Source organism: Pipistrellus hanaki (assembly GCF_964339955.1).
Source record: "Pipistrellus hanaki genome assembly, chromosome: 14".
Classification (NCBI taxonomy): Eukaryota; Metazoa; Chordata; class Mammalia; order Chiroptera; family Vespertilionidae; genus Pipistrellus; species Pipistrellus hanaki.
In genome coordinates, this window is record NC_140516.1 from 33053729 (window position 1) to 33079289 (window position 25561).

Consider the following 25561-nt stretch of genomic DNA (forward strand, 5'->3'; position numbering starts at 1 on the left):
TGAAAGCTTAGTAAAATTATAATTTTGGATATTGTTGCCATGAATACAGTCCCATTTTTCTCTCTATTCTAATTGAGAAGTTCTAATTGGAGCACATAAAATTCATGTTCTACAGTAACTGAAGATCTCACCCATCTATAGTACCTGACTATATAATCTTTCCCACTGAGCATAGTTAGGCTAGTTATCTGACTGAAGTCACTTACCTAATTAAGTGAAAAATGCACAGTAGGTAAGAAGCATTAATTAGCCGTTCCAATTGTACATTCATACTTTAATAGGGCAGAGGCTGAATGGTCTCACTGAGTTAAATTACATTTGCCCTAATAGAACTTGGTGTTGAAACTTGTGTTAATTGGGAGAAAAATAAGGAATTGCAACCTAGTTCCACGAGAACAAATTAGGCCTCCTGAAGTACCTATAAAAGCAAAGTGGAAAAATGTTATTAATTTAACCATCTCAATAGAATTTTTTCTTAATATAAGAAGCATCTCAGCCCTGGCCATGGCTCAGTTGGTTGGAGCATCGTCCCATACACTAAAAGGTTACAGGTTCGATTCAAGTATATACCTAGGTTTTGGGGTTCATTCGGGAGGCAAGCAAGTGATGTTTCTTCTCTCTCTCACCCTCTCTCCCCTCCCTCCCTATCTCTCTAAATCAATAAACATATTCTCAGATAAGGATTAAAAAATGGACTTCTCTGATTAGCATATGTGTTTGAACCTTTAAAAAGAAAACATACTTGAGACTTCTAAACTTCAAGTGTAATAAGTAAAAAGGAAAACCAATCATACCTATAATGAAATCATGTATACCCAAATTTATCATGTCATTATCCTAAAACAGTTTATCCTGATGTCTTCATTTCTTCCCTTTTGCTGTGTGTGTGTGTGTGTGTGTGTGTGTGTGTGTGTGTGTGTGTGGTTTTTGTTTGTTTTTTAATTTAACCATCTTTCTCTTTTCTTATAGTTATGCTTTACCAGAAAGAAATGGGCGGGGGTTTTCCCTCAGTTGAAAATTGAATGAGACCATGTGTGAAATCACTTGTACAATACTTTAGTTTTCCAAGTTCAAGAGGTTAAAAGGTTAGTGTTGAAATGGGGGGAACACTGAATTTCACATACTTCTGTGCTTACCACTCATCAAAGAATTATTAAGTCTTATAACACAAAAGCAGCCTGTGGCTTTGCTTTCACTGGTTCATTACAGAAGATAAATTACTAGAAAGATGGAGGGAATTACATAAAAACGAACAGTTCTGCAGATGAATAAAAGGATAACCAGAAAAAGAAGTTATTCTTACTGGAAATGTACTGATGGTATTGTCTCCTCAGTCTTTTAATGTAGAATAGAGGTTCTATAATACCATAGTAGGGTCATCTCATTAAGTGAGAGCTGCAGTGGAGAGAAAGTTGAGGTCTTAAAGATAATGTCATTTTCTCTTTTAATTTACAGAAGTTGCTGGGTGTGTTTTGCCACTGATGAAGATGATAGAACTGCTGAATGGGTGAGACCATGCAGGTGCAGAGGATCTACAAAATGGGTGCACCAGGCTTGTCTACAGCGCTGGGTGGATGAAAAACAAAGAGGAAACAGTACCGCCAGAGTGGCATGTCCTCAGTGCAATGCTGAATACTTAATAGTTTTTCCAAAGTTGGGTAAGAAGATCCTTAAAAGCAATGCAGATATAAATGATGTTATTATACATAATTCTGTGATCTTGGGTTTATTTTAAAGTGAGCCATCTCTGCTTTTTTGTGAATTTCTTATTCTTTTTCTATTGTTTCCTCTAAATGTCAGGCATTTATTTGTTTTGTTAACAGTTTACATTATCCTTAATATATCCCCAGATCCATTCATTAGTCTGTGCATTAAATGTTTTCATTTGGTTGAGTGGATAAAGAACTTGGACCTTAACCTTGTGGATAAAATCAAACAATAAAGCTATAATAAAAAGCTGACTAAAGAACCTCATTCTCTGGAGACTATTGGTGTAGAAAAAAAAAAAACAATAGTGTTTTCTTCCTAATACTTATTCTTACTTCAGTATTAAGGAATAAAAGTAGAGAAATTAAAATTTTAAGAAAGGACAATGTTAAACTAATCTTTGCAATCTATTTATTATGTGGTTATCTTGGATGAAAGCTGCTTTCCTTTTTCTGCAAATTGGTGAGCAAGGAACTACCAAAAGTCATTCTAGCATTGAAAAAAAGTATAGCAGACTATTGAAAGCAGTAACTAACACATATTTAGTTAGCACGTTCCATCCAACCATGTGTTTATGAACTGGTATCTTTTTCCTCATGCCAATTATAAACATTTTTAATATCCTTGGCTATAATTAAGAGGTATATGAAGACAATTTGGTTTTGAGAAGGTTAGAAGAAAATAATGACTTTTGGGGGAGTAAGTTCAAGGAGAAATTGGAAATAATTATTAGATATGTTGCTTTTTCTAGATGCTATACATATTGAAATCAGACCCATTTTTTTAAATGAGGCAATATAAATGAAGTGCTTTTATAATGTGAGAAGTTTAATAATAAGGGCAAACAAAATTTCCATTGTCTATTTCTCTAGAATAATGCATAGGAAGAAAGGCTAGCTTTCTATGAAAGGAAAGTAGCATAGTAGAGAAGGTTGCCTTTCTCAAACATTTAAATGAGTCTTCATGCATACCACTGATTTCAGAGAAAGTAAACTCAAAAGAGTAATCCAAAAATTTTTATTATTAGAGCAGTGTTTTAAATAATTTAAATATTGGGGGAAACAATTACTGCTGCAATCTTTAACTACATTGATATCTGGTTCACTAAAGTCATAGCTAAGGTTTCATATTTACCTGTCTTGTCTTACTCTTTATTTCTACTAAATTAGGTGTCTTTAACTGGTTTTAGTATGGGGGTAATAATACTGGCCTCATAAAACAAGTTGGGAAGTGATCTTCCCAACTGATCACTTTTTGTGAAGAGTGTGTGAAGGATTAGTGTTGATTCTTTAAATGTTTGATGACAGTGAAGCTCTCTGGTCCTGGTCATTTTTTATTAAGAATTTTTTTATTACTAGTTTAATCTTTTTATTTATAGTACTATTCATATTTTCTATATTGTTTTGAGTCAGTTTTGATAGTTTGTGTCTTTTTGGATTATGTCCATTTTATTTAGATTATCTAATTTGTTGGAATATAATGGTTCATAGTATTCCTTTATAATCCTTTTTATTTCTGTAAGGTTGGTACTGTAAGGTTAGTTCATGGTTTTAGTAATTTGAATATTCTGTCTTTTTTCTTGGTCAACTTAGCTAAAATCTTGTCAATTTTATTGATCTTTTCAAAGACTCAACTTTGGTTTTATTGATTTTCTCTTTTATTTTTTATTTCATTTATTTCCACTCTAATCTTTATAATTTCCTTTTTCCTGGTTGGTTTGGGGTTAGTTTGCTTTTTTTTCTTCTAGTTTTTTAAAGGTGGAAGTTTAGGCTGAAACCGGTTTGGCTCAGTGGATAGAGTGTCGGCCTGCGGACTGAAGATTCCCAGGTTCGATTCCAGTCAAGGGCATGTACTTTGGTTGCAGGCACATCCCCAGTAGGGCTTGTGCAAGAGGCAGTTGATTGATGATTATTTCATCGATGTTTCTAACTCTCTATTCCCTCTCTCTACCTCTCTGTAAAAAATAAATAAAATATATATATATATATTTTTTTTTTTAAAGGTGGAAGTTTAGATTATTGGTTTTGGTTGTTTTTTTTTTTTTTTAATAGATTTTATTTTTTAGAGCAATTTTAGGTTCACAGCAAATTGAGAGGCAGATACAGAGATATCCTATACTAGAGGCCTGGTGCATGAAATTTTGTGCACTGGGCGGGGGCGGAGGGTGCCCCTCAGCCCAGCCTGTGCCCTCTCACAGTCCAGGACCACTCACTCCTTACCACCTGCCTGCCAGCCATGAGCCTGACTTCTGGCTGAGTGGTGCTCCCCCTGTGGGAGCGCCCTGACCACCAGGGGACAGCTCCTGTTTTGAGCATCTTCCCCCTAGTGGTCAATGTGCATCATAGCAACCAGTCATTCCACCGTTTAGTCAATTTGCTTATTAGGATTTTATTATATAGGATACTCCCTGCCTCCTCCATTATCAACCCCTTTCGCCAGAGTGATACATGTGTTGCAGTTGATGAACCTATATTGACAGGTCATTATTACCCTAAGTCCATTGTTTATATTATTGGTATTGTACATTCTATGGATTTGGACACATATGTAATGACATGTATCTAAGTTTAAAGTATAATACATAGTGTTTTCACTGTCTTCATATTTTTTGCCTTTTTCAGAATGTCATATGGTTGGAATCATATAGTATATAGCCTTTTCAGATAGGCTTCTTTCGGTTAGTAATAAATATTCAAAATTTCTCTATGTCTTGTTAGTTCGTTTCTTTTTAGCACTGAAAAATATTCCATTATCTGGATGTACCACAGTTCATTTATCCTACTAAAGCACAAGTTGGTTTCTTCCAAATATTGACAGTTATGAAAAAGCTGCAATAAACATCTGTGTGCAGGGTTTTTTTTGTGTGTGTTTTTTTTCATTGATTTGTCGAGGGAGGGAGGGAAGAAGAGAGAAAGAGAGAGAGAGAGGTGAGAGAGACACATCAACTGGTTGCCCCAACATGTTCCCTGACGGGGGCTGGGAATCAAACCCGAGACCCTTTGGTCTGCAGGCCAATGCTCCAACGCCACAGCCAAATCTGCCAGGGCACGTGTGCAGGTTTTTGTGTGGAGATAAGTTTTCAACTTATAAATCCCAAGGAACATGATTGCTGGATCATATGGTATGAGTATGTGTAGTTTTGTAAAAACAAAAACAAAAAACTGCCAAAATGTCTTTTAAAGCAGTTGTATAGTTTGTATTCCTGCCAGCAATGAGTTCCTGTTGCTTTATATCTTTGTCAGCATTTGGTGGTGTCAGTGTTTGGATTTTAGACATTTGGTGATAACCATCTTCTTTAATGAGGTGTCAAATCTTTTGAAATTTTTAAAAGGTTACTCTCTTGTTGAGTTTTACGTGTTCTTTATATGTTTTTTATAACAGCCTTTGATCTGGTATATCTTTTGTAAATGCTTTCTCCCAGGCCATAGTTTCTTCTCATTTTCTTGATCTTGCTTCTTTTTTTAATGTGGTCATTTACAGCTCTAAATTTCTAAGGACTGCTTAGATTTCTTTTTTGACCTGTTGATAAGTTTCCCAAGTGTCATTCTGTTATTGATTTCTAATTTCCTTTATTTCCTTGTGGCTCTTTTACCAGTCCTTCGTTGAAAGTAGGATATAAAGTCTTTCACTTTGGTTAATTATCTATTTCTCCATTCCTTCCATGTTATGCTTCATTCATTTTGGGCTCTGTTGTTAGGTGCATATATTTTTCTAATTGTTTTATCTCCTTTTTTTTTAAGTTCTATCTTGATGGATTGTCCCTTTTACTAATATAAATTTCCTTCTTTGTTTCTACTAACAGTTTTTGTCTTTAAGTTGGTTTTAACTGTAAAATCGACTTTAAGTGTAGGCACTCCCTCTCTCCTGTCTTATTACATTAGTGGTAAATTCTTAGGTTATTTTCAAGTGAAACTTTTATTACAGTTTTGTTATTTCTTTACTTTATTCTCAACAAAGCATCAATTTAAAATTATGTATAGAGGGTGCCCAGCTAGCTCAGTCGGTAGAGCACGAGACTCTTAAAATTATGTATAGAGTTAATCACCCTCAAAAAATGGTTGCAAGCCCAGCTGGCTCAGTGGTTGAGCATTGACCTAAGAACCAAGAAGTCACAGTATGATTTACGGTCTGGGCGCATACCTGGATTGTAGGTTCAATCTCCAGTAGGGGCCTCCATGAGGCAGTAGATCAATAATTCCCTCTCACTGTTGATATATCTCCCTCCCTCCCTCTCCTTTCCTCTGTGAAATCACTAAAAAATAAAATAAATATACACACACACAAACACTGGAGGCCCGGTGCACGAAATTCGTGCAAGGTGGGAGGTATCCCTCAGCCCAGCCTGAACCTTCTCCAATCTGGGACCCCTCGAGGGATGTCCCTCTCACAATCCAGGAGTGCTGGCTTCCAACTGCTTGCCTGTCTGCCTTTCTGATTGCCCCTAATCGCATCTACCTGCCACCCTGATCACCCCCTAACCACTCCTCTGCCAACCTGATTGAGGCCTTAACTGTGCCCCTGCTGGCCTTATTGCCTCTAACTACCCTCCCCTGCAGGCCTGGTCCCCCCAATGCCCTCTATTGCAGGCCTGGTCCCTCCCAACTGCCTTCCCCTGCTGGCCTGATCACCCACATCTGCCCTCCTTTGCAGGCCCATCCCTTCGAACTGCCCTCCCCTACTGGTCATCTTGTGGTGGCCATCTTATGTCCACATGGGGGCAGCCATCCTAAGCCTTGGAATGATGGTCAATTTGCATATTACTCTTTTATTATATAGGATAGAGGCCTGGTACATGGCAGGGGGGGGCGGGGGGCAGCTGGTTTACTCTGAAGGGTCGTCCCAGATCAGGATGGGGGTTCCCTTGGGGTATGGGGCAGCCTGGGCGAGGGGCCTGTGGTGGTTTGCAGGCTGGCCACTCCCCCAGGCAACCCAAGCAGAGGCCCTGGTATCTGGGATTTATTTATCTTCTAGAATTGAAACTTTGTAGCCTTGAGCTTCCTGCTCGCTCTTATTTATCTTCTATGATTGAAACTTTGTAGCCTTGGCTGGAGGCCAAGGCAGGCCAGGGCTGTAGGAGCTTGGCTTCCTCCATTGCCGGGGTAAACTCAAACCTCCTGCTCTCTCCAGCTCCATGGCTGCCGCCATTTTGGTGGGATTTATTTATCTTCTGTAATTGAAATTTTGTAGCCTTGAGTGGAGGTCTGGGCCTGCGAGGGTGTGCAGAAAGCTTAGCGTCCTCCATTGCTGGGGAAGCCAAGCCTCTTGCTCGCTCCATAGCTGCTGCCATCTTGGTTGCATTAATTTGCATACTTGCTCCTGATTGGCTGGAGGGCATGGCTTGTGGGTGTATCGGAGTGGTGATTAATTTGCATATTACTCGTATTAGATAGGATATTGTAAAATGTTGAGTGTAAAGCTTAAAAAGGAAAGATATTCACTAGGGATAATGAGAGATGGTTCTTAGGAGAAACCTTTCTTTAAAAGTTTAGCAAATAGAAATAATAATTACAATTTTATTTTATAATGTTATTAATAATATTAACAGTGAGCTTCAGCTGGTGCGACTTAGTTGGTTGGAGCATCGTCCTATGGACCAAAGGGTTCCAGATTCCATTCCTAGTCAAGGCACATACCCAGGTTGCAGATGCAATCCCCTGTTGGAGCATGTGCAAAGGCACCCCAATCGATCAGTGTCTGTCTGTCTCTGTCTGTCTGTCTCTCTCTCTCTCTCTCTCTCTCTCTCTCTCTCTCTCTCTCTCTCTCTTTCCCTCTGTCCCTCTGTCCCCCTCTGTTCTCCTCTGTCTCCCTCCCTTCCTCTCTAAAACCAATAAGAAATAATAATAATAGTGATATCAATAGCTCTTATTTGCTAACAGCCTACTACTATTTGCCAGACACTATGATGGTCACTTTGCCTATAGGTGACCTATGAGCCACCTACTGTTTCATAGGTCAACACTGAACCTTGACTGCTAGGCATTAGGGTCTGTTTTGTATGGATTAGAGACCTAATATTACTTGTAAAAAAAAAAATAGTATTTTTTTATCCTTATAATTTTTTAATTGACGAGAAAGATCGTTTGTTATCATAGAAAGTCCCATTTTCTGGATTTTATTATTACTCGCACTGCAAGAATACTTAGGTAATGTGTTGCTCTGTCCCTAGCATATCTTATAAACTGTTGGTTAGATCTCATTGATGAGATTATGAGTTGGTTGTGTTTTTTGCAGAATATTTCATAGATGGTCCTGTGTACTTAATATATCACAACATGAAGCATATAATGTACACGTGTCATATAAAGAAGAGACATTATAATTAATACCTCAGAAATACAAAGGAGCCTAAGAGACTTTTATTTTAACAATTATTTGCCAACAAATTGAATAACCTAGAGGTAAAGGATAAATTCCTAGAAACATACAACCTACCAAGACTAAATCATGAAGAAATAAAAAATGTGAACAAAACAAGTAAGGAGGTCATAAACCTGCAACAATGAAAAGCCCAGGACCAGTTGGTTTCATTGTTGAATTCTACCAAACTTTTGAGGAAGAATAAATGCCAGTTCTTCTCAAACTCTTTAAAAATTGAAGTGGAGAAAATACTGCCAAACTTGTTTCATAAGTCCAGCATTATCCTGATAACAAAACACTGCAAGAAAACTACAAGCCAATATCCCTGATGAATACAGAGATACTAGCAAACAAAATTCAACAGCACATTAAAAGGATCATACATCATGGTGAGGTGGAATTTATACCTGGAATGCAAGAATGGTTTACTGCAAATGAATGAATGTGATACACCACATTAACAGAATGAAAGTGAAAATTATATCGTTTTCTAATAGATGCAGAAAAAGCAACAAATTAGAAATAAAAGGAACACTTCAACATAATAATGGCCACATATGACAAATCCATGGTTAAGCCTTCTAGCCAACATTGAAAAGTCAGAAGCTTCTCTGCAAAGATCAGTAAGACAAGGGGCATCCATTTTCACACTCCTATTCAACATAGTACTGGAAGTCCTAGCCAGAGCAGTTCAGCAAGAAAAAGATATTTTAAAAAATCCAAATCAGAGAAAATATAGTAAAATTATCTTTTTTTGCAGATAATATGACCTTATATATAGAAAATTCTAAAGACTATCCCTCCCAAAAAAAACAAACCCACACACACACACACAAAAAAAAAGCTTATTAGCCTGGCTATGGTGGCTTAGTAGTTGAGCATCAACCTATGAACCAATGGGTCACCAGTTTGATTCCTGGTCAGGGTACATGCCCGGGTTGTGGGCTCAATTCCCAGTGTGGGACCTGCAGGATATAGCCAATCAATGATTCTCTCTCATTGATGTTTCCATCTCTGTCTCTAAAAATGAGTAAAAACATTTTTTAAAGTGTCTTTCACATTTTAAAAAAAGCTTGTTAGAACTAATAAACTAATTTAGTAAAGTTGCAAGATATAAAATCAGCATACAAAAATCAGTTACATTTCTATATACTAACAACATATTATCTGAAAAAGAAATAAAGCCAGTTTACTTGTAATATCAAAAGAATAAAATGCTTAGGAGTAAAACTAAAAATTACAAGACATTGATGCAAGAAATGAAGATACAAATGGACAGATATCCCATATTATGGATTAGGAAAAATTAATGTTAAAATGTTCATTCTACCCAAAGTCATATACAGATTCATTGTAACCTGTATTAATATTCTGATGTCATTTTTCACAGAAGTAGTAAAAATTATCCTAAAATTTATATGGAACCACAAAAGAACTCGTCCAACCAATCTAGAGAAAAAAGAACAAAGCTGGAGGCATGACACTTTCTGATTTCAAACTATAAAACTGTATTACAAACCTCTAGTAATCAAAACAATGCAGTACTGGTACAGAAACAGATACAAAGGCCAATGGAGCAGTATCAAGAGCCAAGAAACAAACCTGTGTATATGTGTTCAACTAATATTTGAAAAGGGAGCCAAGAATATTCGGTGAGGAAAGAAAGTCTCTTCAATAAATGGTGTTGGGCAAACTGAGTATTCACATACAAAAGAATGAAATTGAACCCCTATCTTATAACACTCATAAGAATTAAGAATGGATTAATTTACCAAGACCGGTTTGGCTCAATGGATAGAGCCTCAGCTTGGGGACTGAAAGGTCCCGGGTTCGATTCCGGTCAAGGGCATGTACCTTGGTTGCGGGCATATCGCCAGTGGGGGGTGTGCAAGAGGCAGCTGATTGATGACTCTCTCATCGATGTTTCTAACTCTCTCCCTTCCTCTCTGTACAAATCAATAAAATAAAATAAAAATAAAAAAAAAGAATGGATTAATTTAAGACATGAAACTGTAAAACTTTTAGGGGAAAAACAGAAGCTTTTAATATTGGTCTTACTAATGAGTGTTGGATATATAACAAAAGTACAAAGTACCAAAAGCAAAAATAAATAAGTGGGACTACATCAAACTGAAAAACTTCTGTACAGCAAAAGAAACAATCAGCAAAATTGTCCTATGAAATAGCTAAAGATACTTGCAAATCATCTAAGCAACTCATATAACTCAATAGCAAAACACACACACACACACAAACCACACACAATCATTAAAAAATGGACAAAGGACGACATTTTTTCCAAAGAAGACATACAGATTGCCAACCAGCATATGAAAAGATGCTCGACATCACTAATCAGAAAAATGCATATCAGCTACTCTTTCAAAAAACGGTAAACTAAGTTAATAAACATGATAGAACTCTGATCTAAGATTATGTTTGAGGGGAAAAAAACTGGTACATGGCTTTGGTATTAAAACAAAACTTTAGGAAATTCTCATGTAGGAAATAAGGCTAGATCCTTTTTGCTTACAGGTCTGGGACAAGGAAGGGGAGGAAAATTCATGGAGCCAGGAAATCTTGGTTGTTACTGCATAACACTAAGTATTCTATTAAGAGCTTCTTTTACTTTATGTTAATTTTCATTATTGAACAGATGCAGAAATCGATGTCTGGAAGTACCAGTTTGTCCAGATTCACACAGTGGACCCTACATTATACTTACCCACCTTGTTCTGTTGCTTCTAAGGAGTCTAATAGGAGCTCGTGTAATGAAAATGAAACGTAACATCAGGTTGACTTTCCTTGAGGTTATGGTTAACATGAATTTTATGATACCCTTGGTTATTCTCTAAACAGTTTTTCTTACTAATAAAAGTAATTATAATGGAAAACTTGAAAACTGTAGGTATGTTTAAAGAAAATGTCTAACTTTTGTATGTAGTAATTAATACTGTCATCTCTCTCTTTTTTTTTTTTGGTGTTTCTTTCATTACACCTTGAACTTTTTCAGCTTTTTATTTTGAAGTTCAAAGAACTTCAAAGAATATGTTAGGTATGGTTTTCTACAAAAAAGCAGATGAAACATGTCTTTCCTCTAATAAGTTTTAATGTTTTTTGATCCTAACTTAACTCCTATATAAAGCTTCTCTAGATTTGATACTTTCTTTGTATTCTGCTTTGGATACGAAATCTTGTGGATTCTATTCTAGTTTATTCTGACTTTAAATAATGTTATAAGGTTAGTTTTCTCTAACTAGCACTTTTATTGTATATTGTGTCTTTTTTTTTTTTTTTTTTTTTTTTTTAAATATATTTTATTGATTTTATACAGAGAGGAAGGGAGAGAGATAGAGAGTTAGAAACATCGATGAGAGAGAGTCATCGATCAGCTGCCTCTTGCACACCCCCTACTGGGGATATGCCCGCAACCAAGGTACATGCCCTTGACCGGAATCGAACCCGGGACCCTTCAGTCCCCAAGCCGACGCTCTATCCATTGAGCCAAACCGGTCCTGGCAATGTCTTGTTCTTCAAAGATCTTGTCAAGGTTTCTATCATATAACCCCCACCTTAATGGTATACCAACTTTTATAAAATACGTAAATATTTTGAATAAAGTCATTTGCTAGTTTAAAGGTCTTCTAGCATTCTCCCTCAGATTATCAACTTCAAGTCTAGGTTAAGATTCACTTCTGTTAATTAGTAAATACATATGGAAATTTAAAAAAAACACTTTAATCTTAATATTTCATAGCATGTATCTGTATAATTTGTACCATACTATCATACAATTATTAACTTTGCCTTAAAAATTTTCAGTTGTTTAATGTGAATTTATTGTTTGTCACTAGATTATAGGCTCCTTGGAGGCAGAGGCCTTTATTTTAATATACAGTAAAATGTTAATTGTACAATAGGTGCTTAATAAATACTTAGCAGTTAACCTTATAACCCACAAATATGCTATGGGCTATTCTACTCTAAGGATAAATTTAAGTTTTCCCTCGGCACAAACTGTAATTATAAAAGAACTACTATAATGATCTTTAGTTACTGTTCATGGTGATAAGCTATATATATATACACAGGGAGGAATTGTACTCATTTGCTTTGACTCTGGACCTTTTATTCTTCAACCTTGTTTGGTTTTTGTTTTGTTTGGGGAGATTTTTATATATTATATATATATATATATATATATATATATATATATATATATATATATATATTATTGATTTTACAGAGAGAGGAATTGAGAGGGACAGAGAGTTAGAAACGTCAATGAGAGAGAAACATCCACCAGCTGCCTCTTGCACACCCCCCACTGGGGATGTGCCCGCAACCAAGGTACGTGCCCTTGACCGGAATCGAACCCGGGACCCTTCAGTCCGCAGGCCGACGCTCTATCCACTGAGCCAAACCGGTCCCGGCTGGGGAGGTTTTTTTTTTTAATCAATTATTAGATTAATTATCTAAAAAATTCTCCAAGAACATCCTTTCTTCCTGTTTACAGTCTAATGACTAACTTCTTACTAAGCAATGTAACTTATAGTCTAAGTTATCAGGGTGTGTGTTTGTTCTTATATAAAAATGCTCAACTCTCAACCTACAAGTAGAGCAGTCAGAGGTGAAACTTACATTAGCTTGTCTGAGCCTTCTTAGACCTCGCCTCCAAAGTCTTTTTTTTTTTTTTTTAATAAGTTTTTATTTTTCATATTATTACAAATGTTCCTTCCCCCCCCCCCCCTCCACCATTGCTCTCCTCCACCAGGTTCCCACCCCACCCTCTGCCCTTTCCCCTCTCCCCATTGTCCTCATCCATAGGTGCACAGTTTATGTTCAGTCTCTTCCCACGCCCCCCTCTCCCCTTTTCCCCAAGAATCGTCAGTTCACTCCCCTTCCATACCTCTGATTCTATTATATTCAACAGTTAATATTGTTCATCAGATTTTTTTAATTTCCTTGGTTTTTTAGATTCACTTGTTGGTAATTACGTATTTGTTGTTCATAATTTTTATCTTTGTTTATTTTCTCTTCTGAAAGAACCCCCTTCAGCAATTCATATAATTCTGGTTTGGTGGTGATGAACTCCTTTAGCTTTTTTTTATTAGTGAAGCTCTTTATCTGGCCTTCGATTCTGAGTGATAGCTTCGCTGGGTAGCTTATTTTTGGCTGTAGGTTCTTGCTATTCATCACCTTGTATATTTCTTGCCATTCCCTTCTGGCCTGCATGGTTTCTGTTGAGAAGTCAGCTGACAATCGTATAGGTGCTCCTTTATAAGTTACTACCTTCTTTGCTCTTGCTTCTTTTAATATTCTCTCTTTATCTTTTGCTCTTGGAATTTTAATAATGATGTGTCTCGGTGTGGTCCTCTTTGGATTCCTTTTGTTTGGAGTTCTGTGCACTTCCTGGACTTGTAAGTCAAATTCTTTCACCAGGTGGGGGAAGTTTTCTTTCACTATTTCTTTCAGTATGTTTTCGATATCTTGCTCTCTCTCATCTTCTGGAACCCCCATAATTCTGATGTTGGTTCGCTTGAAGTTGTCCCAGAGGTTTCTTACATTATCTTCAATTTTCTGGATTCTCTTGCCTTCTAGCTTCTGTGGAGGAGTGTCTTCTGGCTCTTTATGTTCCAAATCTTTGACTTGATTCTTGCGATCTTCCCTTCTGTTTTTAGGACTCTGTAGAATATTTTTTATTTCAGACAATGTATTCTTTATTTCTTGTTGTTCCCTTATCATTTCTTGATGGTCTCTTTTCATATCCTCATAGGCCTTATCCATCTTTTCTAGGAAATTCTTGAAAAACCTTATAAGCGTAGATTTGAACTCTATATCCAGACGCTTTTTGTCCTCCATTTCTTTTGTTTGTGATCTATTTTGTTGTCGCATTTCGCAGTTACAGATGGGACGGGATTTCAGGGTGGAGCCTGCAGCTTTGGCTTCCGTCAGCCCCGCCCTATGCGGGTCCTTCAGTGCTCGCTGCCGGCGCCTCTGAGAGAAAGGTGCCCTCGATTTTCGCCTGCTGCCAAACAGTCTATGCTCTCCCACAATGAGCCCGGTATTGGGGTTCAGTTCAGTTGGGAGTGGAGTTGGAGGTGGCGTTCACAGCAGTCTGGAGCCCCAGTCTCCTTCCCGTCAGGGCAATCCCGCTGCACAGCCGACCGTCCCTTCTCTGGGGGCAGTGTGCGCGCCTCCGGGACCTCCTTTCTCCGCTACCCCGGGGTTCCGACTTACAGCCCAGCTCCCTATGGCTGAGCCTGAGTCCCCGGGGTCTGGCCCAGAACGGGGGTTCAGAGCAGTCAGGGGCCCAGCACAGTCGGAGTTTTATCTCCTTTCCGCTAGGGAACGCCCGCCAGGCACTCGGCCTCCCTCCTCTCCGGCTCCGTCCTCTCCGCGCGCGCCGCGTGTCTCCGTACCTTAGGCTTTTACAGCTTCTCCGTGCTTCCTTCTGGTTTTCTCCTTGCTTCTTGTTGTAGGATTTCCAGTCAGTCGACTTTCCTGTAGTTCTGGGTAATGTCCATTTTATATTTTAGTTGTATTTTATTAAAGTTGTTGTGTGCGGCTGCGGCTAGTTGCCTACCCGAGCAGCCATCTTGGATTCTCTCGCCTCCAAAGTCTTGAATTAGAAACAGTATTGAATTCCAGGGAAAGAGTTAAAACTCTTTACTGTCCCATGAGGATTCCCACATACTTTTAACTCTTAATTGAATTGGTTGCTGTTATATTATTTCATGTCCTCAATGAAATCCACATTTGTTGACTTGGGACTATATAATTAAAACCTTTTTTCCCCCCATTCTTTTTTAATAATGGATTGAGTCAAATACTTGCCCAAGTGCTACAGCTAGTTCCTATGCCATTATATTCTGGTGCTCTGTAGAACAGGCCAAAGTGCCCTGATGTACTGCCAGGTACCATGTGCTGAGATAGCTGTGGCCTAGAGAGTCCTGAGAGTGATGCCAGTCATCATCAAAAAACCATTTTTAAGCACCTATCTGTACATGGTTCTATCCTAGGCACTGTACAAAGCAAGTTAAACAGACATGGCCCCTGCCCCCTGGGAGTTTTCAATCTAAGATGATGCTGACATGGACAGACAATAAGGATATTGAGACAACTGAACAAACATTGAACAAGAACTTAAAGTACTAACATTATGCACAAGCAAAGGGGTAAGTGCATTTTGTGGAATAGTGTGTAAAGGAAGCCTTTTGGGACATGAACAAGTGGGTAGAGCAATTAAGTCAATATCTTATCAGGTTAGGTTAGTTTTGACTAGTTGGGTTTTCTTTTTTTCTTTTTTAATGTATTTTATTGGTTTTTTACAGAAGGAAGGGAGAGGGATAGAAAGTAAGAAACATCGATGAGAGAGAAACATCAATCAGCTGCCTCCTGCACACCCCCCACAGGGGATGTGCCCGCAATCAAGGTACATGCCCTTGACCGGAATGGAACCTAGGGCTCTATGCACTGAGCCAAACTGGTTCTGGCAGTAGTTGGGTTTTCATACAGACTTAATCAAAATAGAGACAGGACATTCCAGAAACAGAATGCAACAAAAAAGAAGACTTGAAGCAAGAAGAGAAGTTTAAACCTATATTGTTGGACTTTTGGTGGCCTCCAAAACTTGCAGTTCTGGATGGTTCTGTATCTGAAAGTGGGGCTGATGTTTTGACTTAGCAAGTTGGCATTTAAGTTGGGTCCGGGCAAAATAGTTCAATGCAAAGGAAGAAAACAACACAATAAAAACCTGTAAACTGAAATATCAATAGCTTTTTGTTTGTTAATTCTCTTTAAATCATTGGCCACTTAATAGAAACCTTGGAGTTCATGGGAGCTATAATCTTATGAATTACCTTATGAATTAGCTAAAAATGCTCATTAAATTATGTTCTGTATTAGAAATTATAGCACTCATAACATAGAAATTATTTTTCAGGAATTGGTCAGGGTATCTGTCCTTGAAAAAGGTTCTAGGAATTCTGGGTATTATTGTAAGTAGTGCCAGCGATGTTGAATGCTAAGTATTGCTTGCCCTTCATTAATTTTGTATCTTCCAAGATTAACACCATTCATACCTATAGACTTGAATTAAAATTGCAGTTGTAGCAAATTTATGTTCATAGTGTCTGTCCAATAAAACTCACTACTTTTTCAGTAGACATGGACTTAGGAGTTTTCTCAGTAGTTCTCAGCTCACTATTTGATGTCATTCAAATCTGAATGTGAAAATTTGAATTTATCCAAAATATTAGTGTAGTTATTTTCTTTATAAAAGTTTTCTTTTTAATTCTCACCTGAGGATATGTTGTTCAATTGATTTTAGAGAGAAACATTAATCGGTTGCCTCCCATACATACCCTGACCCAAAAATCTACAACCTGTTGGTTCATGGGACAACACTCCAACCAACTAAACCACCAAGCCAGGCCAAAGGCTTTTTTATTGTATGAAAGAATTCACAATGGATTTCCTTTTAATTGTCATCCATGTGTAACTACACTACTATTGAAAGCATAAGTAGTGAAGCCCACTAGAGCATTAAAAATTCAGTGTGCCTTTTTAAAATATTGAACCCTTTTTATGCCCTCACATATTTAATTTATAAAGTATATGTATTCATACTTTCCCCTCTCCATTAGAATTAAGGTTTTTAAGGGCTAGAGTAATGCCTTACCTTATTTCTAATAACTCTTTGTTGTGATATGACAATAAGAATCTAGTTGCTATTACTATTTTCTTTTGTGATCCCAAGTAATGGGGTAGTAGCACATGATAAGCCTCCCAATGGGAACGGTATGATTTTAGGGACAGGCATCCAGAGGACTTCAGTGATTGTTGTTATTCACCAAATAGTTTGCTTAGATTATCTTAAATTCTCAGAAATAGCTCCTCTGGGGCAGCTTATTATTCTAATGGTACACTTACCATTAGACATTTAATCTTTCTTTTAATTATTGAACTAATCTTGGACTACTCTATCTGGAAGAGCCTTGAGAAGTTTAGACAACATAAACTTAAGACAAAGCCTAGACAGACTTTTGCCAGAAAAACTAATTAAGGGCCATAAAATGCAGCCAGTGATTTCATTTAATTCAGCATATCTTTTGCTTATGAACCAAAGGGTGAGTGGAAATTTTCCAAAGTGAAGAGTGAAGATTTTATTTGTTTTGTGAATGCAAAAAGAATTCACACCTAATGATTCAGCAAGAAAATTGAGCTAATTTTGTTAGAACCTGAAATCATTAAAGGAAAGATATTCAAACATCTCTAAATTGTCTGTGTTCATGATAGATAAATGTGGTGGTGATGGATTACTTTTTAGAATTATATTTTGTCCAAATGGTTGATTGTTTTTTCGGGATTAAATTGCTTTATTACATCAGTAGATAATTCCAAGTGCACTGTTAAAAAAGAGGAAGGAAAGAAGTTACATTGGAAGCATGTAAAAACCTCTTTCCAAATAAATTCTGATTCTGACTGGTAGGAAATAGTTTTGTAATGGACTCTATACAGAATAATGAAAAAGGAAGATCTAAGATTTTCTTTTTTGAACTTTTGTGAACTTTTTTATTTTGGTGAACTTTTTTTTTCAGTTAAAAAAATATACATACATATACAGACATGCTCCAATAAAACTTTATAAAAATAAACAGCCAGCCCTAACTGGTTTGGCTCAGTGGATAGAGCATTGGCCTGCAGACTGAAGGGTCCTAGGCTCGATTTCGGTCAAGGGCATGTACCTTGGTTGCAGGCACATCCCCAGTAAGGGGTGTGCAGAAGGCAGCTGATCGATGGTTCTCTCTCATCGATGTTTCTAACTCTATCCCTCTCTCTTCCTTTCTGTAAAAAATCAATGAAATATATTTTTAAAAATAATAACATAACATAGGTTCCAGCCTCTGTTGTAATATGTGGAAACAGTTAAGTACATTAGAGTATATTAATTAGTGGTAAGTGCTTTGGGAAAAGAAATCTAGAGCAGAGTAATCAAATACCGTGTTTCCCCGAAAATAAGACATCCCAAAAATAAGACCTAGCGCATGGAAAGATAAAACATCCCCTGAAAATAAGACCTAGCGCAACTTTGGGAGAAAAAATTAATATAAGACACTGTCTTATTTTCGGGGAAACAAGGTAGTATAGTGAGGTGTACGTTGGCGGGGTGGGTGGGCTTCACTGAGATCAAGAAGAAGAATCAGTAAAGGAGACTAAAAAGTTTGTGACTGGTAAGATGGAAAGAAAACCAAGAGATGGTGATGCCCTGGAAATGCAGTGAAGAAACATTTGGTAGGAAGAAGAAGGGAATATCTGTCAGCTGTTGCTGATAGGCAAAATAAGAAAAAAGCTGAGATTGGATTTAGCTATGCATAGCTTATTCGTGACCTTGACGAACAATCTTGGTAAGTAGGTTCAAGAAAGAATTGAATGAGTGAAAACAGAGTAAGTCTTTTGAAGATTTTGTTGTAAGTGGAGCAGTGGGGGGAAAAGGATCAAGTGAAGAGTTTCTTTAAGATAGAAGAAATAATGACATACTTGTTTGGAAATCATCCAGCAAATAGTAGGGGAAATGATATGGGAAAGGAGAGAATTGACGGAGCTGTGGCTTTGAGTTGGAGAGGATGGGATCTGGTAGATGAGTACATGTGCTGAAGGGTCTTATGTTCTCATATGGCTTTAGTTTTCTGTTTTAAAAAATTATCAGAGAGGATCCAAGATGGCTGCTCGGGTATACACCTAGCCGCAGCAGCTCACAACAATTTCAAGGGAATACAACTAAAATGTAGAGTGGACATTGCCCAGAGCTACAGGTAGTCGACTGACTGAAAACTCTACAATAGGAAGGAGGGAGAAAACCAGAAGGAAAATCAGAGGAGCTGAAAAAAAGCCTAAGGTACAGAGACATGCTGCGCGCTCACACGCACACGCGCGCGGAGAGGTCGCAGCCGGAGAGGAGGAGAGGGCTGGGTGCTGCCTGGCGTTCCCTAGCAGGAAGGAAATAGAACCCCCAGCCTGGGCTGAACCCCCGAACCGGCAGCGCTGAGCCCCAAGTTATGTGCCAGACCCTGGGGACCCAGGCTCCGGCAGGGGGAGACAATCCCGGGGGACGGCGAAATGCGGGGCCCCCAGAGTCGCGCACACATGGCGGGCAGAGGACTGAATGTTGACTCTGATGCTGGATTACCCTAGCCGGAAGAAACAAAGCCTCCGGCGGCAGCTCTGAGCCTCAGTCCAGACCGCCCCGAACTCCAGGTCTGGGCCAGTCCCTGGGGACCCAGGCTCGGGCAGGGGGAGACGGAGCTGTGAGGTGGAGTCCTGGGAGCGCAGCGAAAGGCCGAGCCCCCGGAGTCGCGCACACTGTGCGCAGAGGACAGTCTGTTGACTCTGATCCTGGACTCCCCTAGTGGGAGGGAGAAAGAAAGCTCCAGACTGGAGGAACGCCACGAGGAGCAGGAGCCCCTGCCGGACACCGGCCAGCCGGGCGCCAGCAAGGAGCCGGGCGACGGGGCCCCCAGTGGGGGGGGTGCCCCTGAGCCTTCGACTGCTGAGCGCTGGCAACGGAGCCAAGGACGGGGGCTGCTTCCTGGGCGGCGCCGACCCCGGCAACAGGCTGGAGCAGCGCGGGAGCCCACGGAGAACAAAGGGGTGCCACAGGCCAACCTGCTGAGCTCCCAGGATAAGGAGGAAGAAACCAAAGAAGTTCTCAATGTGAAGAAATCAAGTGAGAGCAAATGATAGTAAAATTACTTAAGAATACAAAGAAGATCTTGAAAAATCAAAGACTAAGTCAGAACTCAACGCACCAGCCAACATTGCAACATAAATGCGTTTTGTTTTTTTTTAAAAAAGAAAAAAAAAAAAAGAGAGAAAAAAGGGACAGAATGTTGGAACAGCGGCGACCAGGCCTAGAGTGGCCAGGCACAAGGCAGTGGCAGCTGGGCCCGGAGCAGCAGTGGCCAGGCCCCAGAGCAGCAGCAGCCAGAACAAGAGCATCAACGGCCAGCACTGGAGCAGCCAGACCTGGGGCAGTGGCAGCCAGGCCTGAGGCAGAGGCGGCCAAGCCCAGGGAAGCCAGTCCAGGAACACCCAGACACGGAGTGGCTGGGCCCGGAGAAGCCCGGTCCAGAGCAGCCGGGTTGGGAGCAGCCAGGCCCAGAACAGCAGTAGCCAAGCACAGAGCATCCAGGCTGGGAGCGGCCAGGCTCGGAGCAGCCGGGTCGGGTGCGGCCAGGCCCGGAGCAGCGGCGGCCAGGCTGGGAGCGGCCAGGCCCGGAGCAGCTGGGTCTGGTGTGGCCAGGCCTGGAGCAGCGGCTGCCAGGCTAGGAGCAGCCAGGCCCGGAGCAGCAGCTGCCAGGCTGGGAGCAGCCAGGTCCGGAGCAGCCGGGTCTGGTGCGGTCAGGCCAGGAGCAGCGGCTGCCAGGCTGGGAGCGGCCAGGCCCGGAGCAGCGGCTGCCAGGCTGGGAGCGGCCAGGCCCGGAGCAGCCGGGTCTGGTGCGGCCAGGCCCGGAGCAGCGACTGCCAGGCTGGGAGCGGCCAGGCCCGGAGCAGCCGGGTCTGGTGCGGCCAGGCCCGGAGCAGCGGCTGCCAGGCTGGGAGCGGCCAGGCCCGGAGCAGCCGGGTGTGGTGCGGCCAGGCCCGGAGCAGCCGGGTCTGGTGCGGCCAGGCCCGGAGCAGCGGCTGCCAGGCTGGGAGCGGCCAGGCCCGGAGCAGCCGGGTCTGGTGCGGCCAGGCCAGGAGCAGTGGCTGCCAGGCTGGGAGCGGCCAGGCCCGGAGCAGCGGCTGCCAGGCTGGGAGCGGCCAGGCCCGGAGCAGCCGGGTCTGGTGCGGCCAGGCCCGGAGCAGTGGCTGCCAGGCTGGGAGTGGCCAGGCCCGGAGAAGCGGCTGCCAGGCTGGGAGCGGCCAGGCCCGGAGCAGCCGGGTCTGGTGCGGCCAGGCCAGAAGCAGCGGCTGCCAGGCTGGGAGCGGCCAGGCCCGGAGCAGCGGCTGCCAGGCTGGGAGCGGCCAGGCCCGGAGCAGCGGCTGACAGTCTGGGAGTGGCCAGGCCCGGAGCGGCCGGGACCAGAGCAACCGGTCCCAGAGCAGCCGGGTCGGGTGCGGCCAGGCCTGTAGCAGCAATAGCCAAGTCCAGAGCAACTAGGTCGGGAGCGGCAGTGACCAGACCCGGAGCAGCTGGTTGTGGAATGAACCAGAGCAACAGAGGCCAGGCCCGGAGCAGCCAGGCCCGAAACAGCTTGCTCCTCGCCTGTACCTGCCCACGGCTGCCTCTCAGACATGGCTGGAAACTTTTGCGGGAACTTGAGGGTCTGCTGAATCAAGTGATGAAGGCTTAGATCTGGATGTGTTGAGTTAGTATAGCGCTGGGGTGTTGATCTGTGAGTGCCTTGGGTGGGGCCTGGATGAGGCTGGTTGACCTATTTGAAAATGTCTTCTGTGTGAAGTGTATCATTGGGCATGTGGAGGTATTATTGATATGAGAAAATGCTAAGTAACAGATTTACTATCTGAAAAGGGATTTACTATCGGGGAAAGGGAGGGAGGAAGAGACTGAACATAAACTGTGCACCTATGGATGAGGACAATGGGGGATGGGGAGGGGGCAGAGGGTGGGGTGGGAACCTGGTGGAGGGAGGAAGAAATGAGGAACCTTTGTAATAATATGAACAATAAAGATTGATTTAAAAAAAAATAAATAAAAAATAAAATAAAATAAAATAAAAAATTATCAGTAACGAATATGAAAGTTGAAGTATTGTCTTTAATTTTTAATACCAGCATTTGAGGGATCTTTGACTCACTAAAATAACTTTTAAAAAAATTTATTTATTTATTTATTTATTTATTTATTTTTGAGAGGGAGAGAGAAACATCGATTTGAGAGCAGAGCATCTATTATTGGCTGCCACCTGCATGGGAATCAAAGCAGCAACCTTTTGGTACACGGGATGATGCCCAACCAACTGAGCCACACTGGCCAGAGCTAAAATGACTTGTATTGTGCCTTTTGATGGAGTTTTAAACTTAACCCAGCAAATTTGTATATTTTAAGGATTAAACCTTACATTATGAGATTAAGTAATGATGCTTGTAATACCTGTGGCACCCACTCGGTATCATGTAGACACTCAAGAAATGATAACTATGATTAGAGGAGGTAGAATTCAAATGCACTGAATGCACTAAACTAAGCTTGCTTTATCTATTGATATTTGGTCCCAAAAGATAAATTTATAATTTTAAATGTTAGACTTTGACAATAGTAAAATAAATATGCTAAATTTAAATCAATAGATTCTTTGGCATCTCTCCAAATGTTCCTTCTACTTCATAGTGTGGTCTCTCTTTGTAACTTAGTGATATTGGCTCCAGTGATCAGGGAGAAGTATTGATCAGAGGCTCTAAAGATGAATGCTTGTTCTTACACGTTCATTATTTTATCATATTGCTATGTTAATTTCTTTGTACAATGCAAATTATTTTTGTGTATAGTATCCTCCTATAGATTGTAAGTTCCCGGAAGGTAGGTAATAACACTTGTAAATTTCCAAGAAAATGTATGTAGATGGTATTCAGTAAGTATTGTGATTACTGAATCAAGGTTTCATAATCTTTTATTAAACTTAGATACTCAGTTCTAACTGTAGGCATTGCTCCAATTCAGGACTAAAACCCACTGCTCTGGAAAATTCTGGAGCTAAATTATGTTATTGGGCTAAATGGTTGTTAATTAGAATACCTCCAAATGTAGCTATCCCAAATAAATTCCAGAGGGAGGTAGTAGTCAAGTTTCACAGTTCAGCACATAATAATAGAAGCATATTTGGCACACACAGCTGTTGAAATGCCATAAAAACTACTAGTGTTATGATAATTGAAGTTGTTAGAGAATAATACTCAACTAATTCTAGCATATTGAAAATCAAAGTAAGATAGTTGACTTTGTATAACTATGAGAAAATAGCCTTGGTTACTTTCACTGGCTTTATCAAGGAAGTAATGAGTGAAGTCAAAGAAGTGATACTCTTAACCAAATACTAGAGAATCTAGTTGTGGCCAAGAACTGTTTGGGAAGGGTAAGCTGAAACAGCTATTTCATTCTGTAGTAGCCAATGTAATTAAGAGAAGTGGGAGAACTACTTCTTTTATAAGCAGCAACTATGAGGCTTTAATCACAGGTTGCTGCTAAAGAAAAGGTTTAAAGGGGCTATATTTAAATTCAGGAGGTAACATTTCATGCAAATGACTGAGAAATTCTAAATCTATTCAAATCTGGATTTCCATCACATTTATAAGTTATTTCTAAAGCATCAGAACAACCATCAGATTTATGGGAAATATTGAAAAAGTATTTTTTAAAAATCTGTCCTGTGTTGAAACTTTGTTTTCTTTGTATCATAGGTCCAGTTGTGTACGTCTTGGACCTTGCAGACAGATTGATCTCAAAAGCCTGTCCATTTGCTGCAGCGGGAATCATGGTTGGCTCTATCTATTGGACAGCTGTGACTTACGGAGCAGTGACAGTAATGCAGGTTCACTACTTTACTTAATTCAATTACATTACCTTTTTCTTTTTTTTTCTTTTTTTTAACTCATAAAGAAAGGGAGAGGGGTAGAGAAACATCAATGAGAGAGAATAATTGATTGGCTGCCTTCTATATGCCCCCTATTGGGGATCTAGCCCCAAACCTGGTCATGTGCCCTGACCGGCAGTCGAACCATGATCTTCTGCTTCATAGATTAATGCTCAACCACTGAGCAACACCAGCCAGGGCAAGGAGTTTTAAAATTTATTTTGTACAAATAATAACTTTCTTGTGATCTAAAAATAAGAAAGTATATAAAACGTCGTTTAATATCCAGAATTGCCACAATTTATAACCAGTGTCTTGTTGATTAGAAAGTTTGTTGCTTCCAGTAACTGTTGATGAAGATTATAGACATATTTTAAGGTTTAAGGTTTAATCCCAGGCCCTTGACTCTTCATTATATACCTCGTCCTTAAATATTTTCAACTATCATCTCTGTTTTTTTGTGTTCTGATCAATGTCTTTTGCCCTAATCTTTCCTCGTATCCATTTCTACAATAGCAGCATGATCCTTCTCCTTTAAAAGGACTTCTTATGGCTTCACACTCAATATTATGAAATCAAACTTGTCTTTTCTCAATTTAAAACCTAAACTTAGTCCCTATTATAATTTATCTATACTTTTAATTCCTATTATTTTTTCACCTACTCAATTTATAGCCTACATTCTTAGCCTTTAACTTTCTACTGCATAGCCCTCCCTATATGCAGTCCACTGACCAAGACCAATCAGTTTTCATTTTGATGTTTTAAATCTGTGGTTTCCTTTCCACAGTTTTTACCTCATAATTTCTTGTCATTCTCCCATCATAACCTGGATAGCTAAAGGAGCCTCTTAATTGGTTTTATTTTCTTCTATCAATCTATCCCTTCAAATGAATCTTCCTAAAATAATACTTTCAACATCTTATTTCAAGCTTACCATCTCTTCTGCCTTAAGTACCGGTACTGCTCAAAAGTAGCACCTAGATTGGTTAAGCATTTCCATTCTAGTAACCCAATAAACACACTTATGTTTATAAATGCTATAATTTGCTTTTCTTTCATATGAATTAGTGCATGGAAGAAAACCAAGTTAAAGCAAGTCCTCAAATAATGTTTCATTCAACAACATTTTGTTATGTTGATAAGATACTGTAGGAATTTCACTCTTGTTTAAATCAATTAGCCTATGGTCAAGTTAATTTCATTATTCATCATTTCAGTTAAAAGTCACAGAACCTGCCCTAGTTGGTTTGGCTCAGTGGATAGAGCGTGGGCCTGCAGACTGAACGGTCCCAGGTTCAATTCTGGTCAAGGGTAAATGACTGGGTTGTGGGCTTGATCCCCAGTAGGGGACGTGCAGTAGGCAGCCGATAGACGATTCTCTCTCATTGATGTTTCTGTCTGTCTCTCCCTCTTCCTTCCTCTCTGAAATCAATAAAAATAAATTTTTTCAAAAGTTACAGATCCTGCACTGACCCGTTTGACTCAGTGGATAGAGCGTCAGGCCATGAACTAATAGGTCCTGTATTCTATTCCGGTTGAGGACATGTACCTTGTGGAGAGGATGCAGAGGCAGCTGATCAATGTTTCTCTCTCATCGATGTTTCTAACTCTCTGTCCCTCTCCCTTCCTCTCTGTAAAAAATCAGTATATATGTATATATAGTTACAAATCCTGTTGACACCATTAAAGTGAGGACTTACTGTATATATGTAATATTCTAAAAATTGCACATAACTGATCTATATCAGGGTCCATAGTAAGCAGCCTTTCTGGTTGCTCCATCAATAGCCATTGTGAAACAGTATTACAAGGCTTCTTCATAAAATCTTGATGACAACCAAAAATCTGGATGTAGTTACTGGAATGAATCACAGATAGTAAGATGTCATTTGTGGTGAGTGTGGTAAATAAAGATAGAG

At 40.0% G+C, this 25561-nt stretch overlaps 1 protein-coding gene across 3 annotated transcripts in view; it reads left to right on the forward strand.

Moving 5' to 3' along the window:
• MARCHF5 (membrane associated ring-CH-type finger 5) overlaps nt 1-25561 on the forward strand; it is a 47364-nt gene that overhangs the window by 12471 nt on the left and 9332 nt on the right. Inside the window, exons 2-4 of one of the 3 annotated variants that reach the window (XM_084904356.1) lie at nt 970-1085; nt 1456-1658; nt 23467-23597. In XM_084904356.1, the coding sequence (XP_084760482.1) occupies nt 23541-23597 (57 nt within the window). In that variant the 5' untranslated portion in view covers nt 970-1085; nt 1456-1658; nt 23467-23540. Of the gene's footprint in view, nt 1-969; nt 1086-1455; nt 1659-15092; nt 15243-23466; nt 23598-25561 lie in introns of those variants that run through there. The other 2 variants (XM_084904354.1, XM_084904355.1) reach the window with 2 other exon arrangements.